The sequence below is a fragment of the Sapajus apella genome, unplaced genomic scaffold (assembly GCF_009761245.1).
Source record: "Sapajus apella isolate SASKATOON/1434 unplaced genomic scaffold, GSC_monkey_1.0 scaffold23, whole genome shotgun sequence".
Classification (NCBI taxonomy): Eukaryota; Metazoa; Chordata; class Mammalia; order Primates; family Cebidae; genus Sapajus; species Sapajus apella.
The window spans coordinates 31,221,472-31,228,294 of record NW_022436963.1 but is presented as its reverse complement, the minus strand read 5'-3'; the positions used below and the strand labels follow the sequence as shown (position 1 = coordinate 31,228,294).

General features: G+C 45.9%; 1 protein-coding gene across 1 annotated transcript; it reads right to left on the bottom strand.

The window, feature by feature from the left end:
• Nucleotides 1–2,010: 2,010 nt before the first annotated feature.
• On the bottom strand, nucleotides 2,011–5,163 carry LOC116559549. Its single transcript, XM_032290534.1, has 2 exons — nucleotides 4,654–5,163; nucleotides 2,011–2,303 (listed from the first exon to the last, which is right to left on the bottom strand). The coding sequence occupies exons 1-2, from the start codon at nucleotides 5,113–5,115 to the stop codon at nucleotides 2,109–2,111; spliced, it is 657 nt and encodes a 218-aa protein (XP_032146425.1). The 5' UTR covers nucleotides 5,116–5,163; the 3' UTR covers nucleotides 2,011–2,108.
• Nucleotides 5,164–6,823: the final 1,660 nt, after the last annotated feature.

Sequence of the window (6,823 nt, the reverse complement as noted above, 5' to 3'; positions counted from 1 at the left end):
ACATATATACATGCATTTATACATATTACAGGTAATACACATATAAAGATATATATGATAAATATTAATGTATAATTAAAACATAAATTATATATAAAATATATGTTATATATTTATAAATATGTCATATTTATATATGACAACATGACTCGCAAGGCTGCTATGTGGTCTAGTCCCTGACCCCTCCCCAGTGTGAAGTTACATATGATAAATATTAATGTATAATTAAAACATATGAATTATATATACAATATATGTTATATATTTATATATGACAGCATGACTCACAAGGCCGCTGTGTGGTCTAGTCCCTGACCCCTCCCCAGTGTCATTTCTCTCTGCTGCCCATCCCACCCTTCAAGCCGGACCACAGGGTACTTACTTTCATTTCCTCCATCGTTTCATGCACGCTCTGCTTCCTGGCCTTCTCATTGCTATTTATTTCATTTGCCTGGAACACTCTCCCAACCTTCCCTGATGCTTCAGGCCTCAGCTAAGGTGTCCTTTCCTCCTTCAGCCCAAAGTGCTTCCCCTTTGGCATCCAGTATTGTAATTGTTTAATACCTTTTTTCTGTTGCTGCCCTGTATGTTTCATGAGGGCAAGATACCTTGCGTCTTTTGCTCATGGAGGTTTTCCAAATACGTAGCACATAGTAGGTATTCACTAGAGATACTTCTAATGAAAGACCAAAATGATTTTTTTTCGATATAGAGTCTTGCTCTGTTGCCTAGGTTGGAGTGCAGTGGTGCGATCTCGGCTCACTGCAACCTCCGCCTCCCTGGTTCAAGTGATTCTCCATCTCAGCCTCCCAAGTAGATGAATTGAATATAAACTGCTAACCAGTACCTTCCATTTATCTGGAGCTCTCCATTTTACAAAGCATTTCTCATTTAATACCCCAATGATGCCTCACAGGAACCCTGTGGTGAAGGTGACACAGATGTCATTTTTACCCATTTTAAAAGGAAGCTGGGGCCCAGGGAAGCTAAATGACTTCACCCAAATGGTAGATAAGGTGAACGATGTATCAGGAGCTGACCCTGAGTAATGGCTCACAGCTCTTTACCAAGTGGGGTCTTGCCTGCTCTTCGAAACATAACAATGACTGAAGGCCCCTACCTACCTCCTTAGCTAAGTCCAAGTGTGTCTAAAAGTTCCTGGGACTTGGTGTTCTTTCAGTCACCAGGCCTGTCCTGTTCCCACCATTTTATCTCCATTGCACCTCATCTCAGTCAGCTGATAACCTTTTTCTTTAATTTTTAATCTTTATTATTATTATTATTTTTTGAGACAGGGTCTCACTCTGTCATGCAGGCTGGAGTGCAGTAGCATGATCACAGCTTACTGCCTCGGCCTCCTGGACTCAAGTGATCCTCCCACCTCAGCCTCCAGAGGAGTTAGGACTACAGGCACGTGACACTACACCCAGACAATTTTTTTTTTTTTAGTTTTTTGTAGAGGCAGGGTCTTGCTATGTTTGCCTGGGCTGGTGTCAAACTCCCAGGATAAAGCGATCCTCCTGCCTCAGCCTCCTGGAGTGCCAGGATTACAGGCGTGAGCCACCATGCCCAGCCTGCTTTCTTCTTTTTTTTTTTTTTTCTCCCTAACAGAGACATGGTCTCTATTAGAAAGAAGGAAAAGAGAAAGAAAGAGAGAAAAGAAAGAAAGAAAGAAAGAAAAGGAAGGAAGGAAAAGAAAGAGAAAGAAAGGAAAGAAAAGAAAGGAAAGAGAAAGAAAGAAAGGTAGGAAGGAAAGAAAGAAAGGGAGGGAAGGAAAGAAGGAAGGAAGGAGGGAGGGAGGGAGGGAAAAAAGGAAGGAAGGAGAGAAGGAAGGAGGGAAGGAAGGAAATAAAAAGCGACAGATGGGATCTCCCAAGCTGGTTGTCTTGAACTCGGGCTCAAGCAATCCACCCATACACTTTGGCCTTCCAGAGTGCTTGGATTATAGACATGAGCCACTGTGCCCAGCCTGATTTTCTTTCTGACATTTAAAAACAAAACAAACAAACAAACAGGATACATTTTACATATAATCCTGGTTTCATGGTTCTCTCAAAAAATGGGAAGAGTCAACAACTCTATCTTCAATCAAACACAGCGGCAATAAGTTAAAGTTGAATCGTTGAGTCACGGCTGCCCGCTTTGGCCAGACAGGATAGCCCGGCCCTCTTCTCCAGAATCCACAGCCTCTCTTGTTTGTGTGACCACTCTGGCTCCTGGAGGCTGCTGAGTTTGTTCTCCCTTGTTTGGCAATGTAACCCAAAAAGCAGAGGTTTTACAATGTCAGTCTTCTTTCTTCCTTTCCGTAAGTGGAAAGACCCAGTATAGAGATTCGTTTTTCCACTGATGTCAATTATACTACCACCCCAATTTAGATTGCAGAAGCAGTTACAAAGGGTTTGGTTTTAAATATATTTTCCACCTCACTGCAAAAATGTTATATGGCATATTTAGAAATCTTCCCCCCACACCCAGTAAAGGTTTTGTTTGTTTGTTTGCTTTTTAATAACAGCTGAAATTCCCACCATTCAACTATCTACCATGCTTTGAGATTTGGGGATGATTCTAGCCGATTCCAGAATTATAGCTGAATAAGCATAATACCTATCTTCTGAGTAACTTTCAGCAATGCAGCCCTTAGCATATCTTACTAAATGCTTATTAAAAGAATCGCTTTTTAGGTTTACTGTTTGAAACTCAATGCATATTTTCAAAGGCAGCTCCAATTTCTCTTAAGGCCTGACACCATTTTTTTCTACCTCTCCGACTTCGAAAATTAGCTGATCCTAAATTTCCTTCGGTGATTCTTAGTCCTAGCAGAGAGGAATTGGTCCAGTTGCATACATTTTCCCCCTCATTGCTGACATTGGACAGCCATCTGATTTGTTTTCACCTGAGAAGTCCCAGGCAAGCACCATCTCAAAGAACAGGGCAAAGTCTAGAGCAAGCGTTCTCCAGGTGTGACTTCAGACCAGCAGCATCAGCATCATTTGACAACTTGTTAGAAATGCAGCCTTGGCCCTTCCTCAGACCTATTGAATACAAATCTGCACCTTCACAGGATCCCCAGTTGATTCATAAGCACATCCAAAGTAAAACAAGGTTGACCAGGTATGGTGACTCACATCTGTAATCCCAGAACTGCGGGGAGGCTGAGGTGGGAGGAATGCTTGAGTCCAGGAGTTCAAGACCTGCCTGGGCAACATAGCAACACCTGGTCTTTATTGAAAGAAAAAAGAAAAGAAAGAAAGGAGGGAAAGAAAGAGAGAAAGAAAAGAGAGAAAGGAAAGGAAAGAAAGAGAGACACAGAAAGAAAGAGAGAGGAAGGAAGGAAGAAAGGAAAGAAAGGAAAGGAACGAAAGGAAGGGAAGGAAGGAGAGAATGAGAGAGAAAGAAAGAGGGAGGGAAGGAAATAAAAAAGGGACAGCCGGGTACAGTGGCTCACACCTGTAATTCCAGCACTTTGGGAGGCCGAGGCGGACAGATGCCCTGAGGTCAGGAGTTTGAGACCAGCCTGGCCAACATGGTGAAATCTCGCAGTGAGCCAAAATCATGTCACTGCACTCTAGCCTGGGCGACAGAGCGAGACTGTCCAAACAACAACAACAAAAATTTTTAATTATTTGTAGTTCAATTATTTTAAAATTATTTTGTAGTTATTTTAAAATTATTTGTAATTCCATTTTTAAATTATTTGTAGTTTATTTAAAAATCATAAACCCATTATATATTAACATATGTTTTATGAAAATAGGTGTATTTTCTAAAATCAACCAAAAAAGTGAGTGAGAAGAATGGCATGGTTTCAATCTTTGCAAATCTCTTTAGTGTCTTCCTTAATGGAAAACAGCTGGCTTCTCATATTTGCTTCTGCAGTCTGTCTATTGCGGCGTCACATGTCATGTGGTCTTTGGAAAACTCCACCGTGCCCATGGGAGAGAAAGAGGGAAAAAGGCAACTATTCTCTTAGTATTCTTATGAAACTAGTGTTGACTTCACATACTCCCTGAAAGTCTTGGGGTCCGGAACCACTGCTGGGATGCAGTGATGGAGAGAGGCCTCACAGGAGGCAAGGCCTCACAGAGGAGGAGCCAAGACTTCTGGCTTTAAAAAACATGGAGATTGCTGCCAGGCATGGAGGTTCACGCTTGTAATCCCAGCACTTTGGGAGGCCAAGGCGGGCAGATCCCCTGAGGTCAGGAGTTCAAGGTCAGTCTGGCCAACATGGTGAAACCCCGTCTCTACTAAAAACACAAAAATTAGTTGGCCACCCGGGCATAGTGGCCAACGCCTGTAGTCCCAGCTACTCGGGAGGCTGAGGCAGGAGAATCGCTTGAACCTGGGGGGTGGCGGTTGCAGGGAGCCGCGATCGCACCACTGCACTCCAGGCTGTCTACAGAGCAAGACTCAGTCTCAAAACAAAAAACAAAAAAAGCATGGAGATTGTACAGTGAGCTTCATTGCGAATTCTGATCCTGCCTTGGTCTTAGAATAGGTGCGGGACTATGGACAGATACCCTGCTCTCTCTCAACCTCAGCTTCCCGGTGTGCTTTCTGGAAAGGGTGACCTCTAACATTCCAGGCCGCTCCCCGACCCCCAGCCCTCCCCAAGCCTCCCGGAGGTCCCAGCAGGGATTTCAGAGCAACTCTTCCGTTTGCCAGCAGAAGGCGATGGAGACCAGCCTCAGCTGGACCACTTCCACCCCAGAGGCCCTTCACCGCTCCCCACCCAGACACAAGGTTCCCTAGTGATCCGGACGTTTTCCTCGGCACCGCCGGCACCAGGCATCTCAGGCCACCCAGGCCGTCCCCAGGGAGCGGCTGGAGGCCCCGAGAGCCCTTCCTAGTGACCCGGACACGCGGCCAGGTTGAGATGCTGGGATTCTCCCACACCCAGTCTGGGAGGAGCCGGGGAGAAGAACGGGTTTGGGCAAAGACACTTGAGCCCCTCCCCTCACACCCCGCGCTGGGCCTTTCGGTGGGAAACCACCCAGGAGCTGCTGACTTCTCACAGGGAAAGCCGGGCGGGGGTGGCCGGAAGGGAGCAAGACGGAGAGAGCGCCGCGCCAGCTCCCCGGGGACAGCCTGCCTGCAGGCACGAGGCTGCGCTTGCATCAGCGCCTGCCAGGGCAGGGGCAGGGACCGCGGCCACCGGCGACGTCAGTCGCTTTCCCAGAAGAATTCCACTTCCTGCGGCTGGGGGCCCGGCTGTGAGGGGGCGGTGGGGGGAGGGTGGTTTCGCAGGATGACACGACTCATTTGCTGCATCACCTCAATCACACATTCTGTTGTCTAGGAGACCAAGAGCATCCTGGCCGCCTCAGTGAGACTAACCCGCCCCCGGGAAGTGACCCGGGGCACGGCCCACTCAGGAAACCCCCGGCTCCAGGGTGCAGGTCCCAGGAGACGGGGCCACCGCGGTTCCTGGATTCTGCCCTGGGGGCACCCTGTGGCCCACCTTCCATATTGTGCATGATCGTCAAGTTTTCAAAGCACACTTGCCCGAGGGTGTTATAAACAAGCCAGAGAAAATTAAAGCTCCAGACTTAAGACAGCACGTGGCTGGGAGAATTGACTTTTCAAGCCTCTGTGATTTGGTTTGGTTTGCTTGGGTAGGGTTGGGTTTTTTCTTACCTTGCCATAGATCAGCATCTCATGAACCTCTTAAGAGTCAGTGGTTTCATCCACTGTCAGTGAAGCAATGCTCGTTTTATTTTTTGTTTGTGGTTGTTTGAGACAGAGTCTCGATTTGTCACTCAAGCTGGAGTGCAGTGTCTCGATCTCCGCTCACTGCAGTCTCTGCCTCCCTGGTTCAATCCATTCTCCTGCCTCCGCCTCCCCAGTAGCTGGTATTACAGGTGCATACCACCATGATCGGCTACGTTTTTTTTTGTTGTTGTTGTTTTGTTTTTTTGTATTTTTAGTAGAGACAAGGTTTCACCATGTTGGCCAGGCAGGTCTCGAACACCTGACCTCAAGTGATCTGCCCGCCTCGGCCTCCCAAGGTGCTGAGATTACAGGCACGAACCACCGCCCCCAGCTGAAATGTTTGTTTTAACTAACTTTGGCAAGCATTTCCTGAGTAGCCAGACTGTGCCAGGTGAAGAGAGAGAAGGGTGATAACTTGCTAGTCAGCATGTATTGAGCCTTGCAAAGCTGCACAGGCATGACCTTGTGGCTTCAACACAACCTTATGGAGTAGACGTTATCCCCATTTTACAGAGTAGAATACTCAGGTAATGTGAGACAAGCTGGGAAGTAAAATCAAATCTGAGTCCTAAACTAGAATGCTTTACCATTAACAGGCAGCCTCGAAAAACATCAATTAACATGGTAGACAGGGCCCTTTTTCTCTGAAATTGATGCATTTTTACTGCACCACCAAGACCATGCATTTAATCTTTAATGATGTGTTAATAATGTGAGATGAGGATAAAAATAATCCCAAATAAGAAACATGTAATAACATCAATGCAAGTAGCATTCGTGGCCTGCTGTATGCTAAACACTGTTCTAAGCCCACAACCGTTATTACCTCATTTAATACAACAACTCTGTGAGGTCAGTTCTATCCCTTTGGTTTCTACTTTGCAGCTGAAGAGACTGAGGCACTGAGGTAAAGTAACTTATCCATGTCCCAAAGCTAGTAAATTAATGCTTAGTAATTAATGGAATAGTGTCCCAGTCCATGGTAAGCGCTTAATACACTTGTACTCTGCTTTGGAAAGAACAGAGAGACTGCAGTGTATACAAACATCCCAGGAAAATCTCTTTCATTTGGACCATTTCCGTCTAGATTTTATTATAATTTGAATTAGGGTAG

What these genes read in the sequence shown, in the direction of transcription:
- LOC116559549 (XM_032290534.1), bottom strand. Translation starts at nt 5,115, where the DNA reads ATGCAAGCGCAGCCTCGTGCCTGCAGGCAGGCTGTCCCCGGGGAGCTG. An exon ending in ATCGCCTTCTGCTGGCAAAC is followed by an intron (nt 2,304 to 4,653) that starts GGAAGAGTTGCT and finishes TTCCACTTACGG; the next exon opens with AAAGGAAGAAAGAAGACTGA.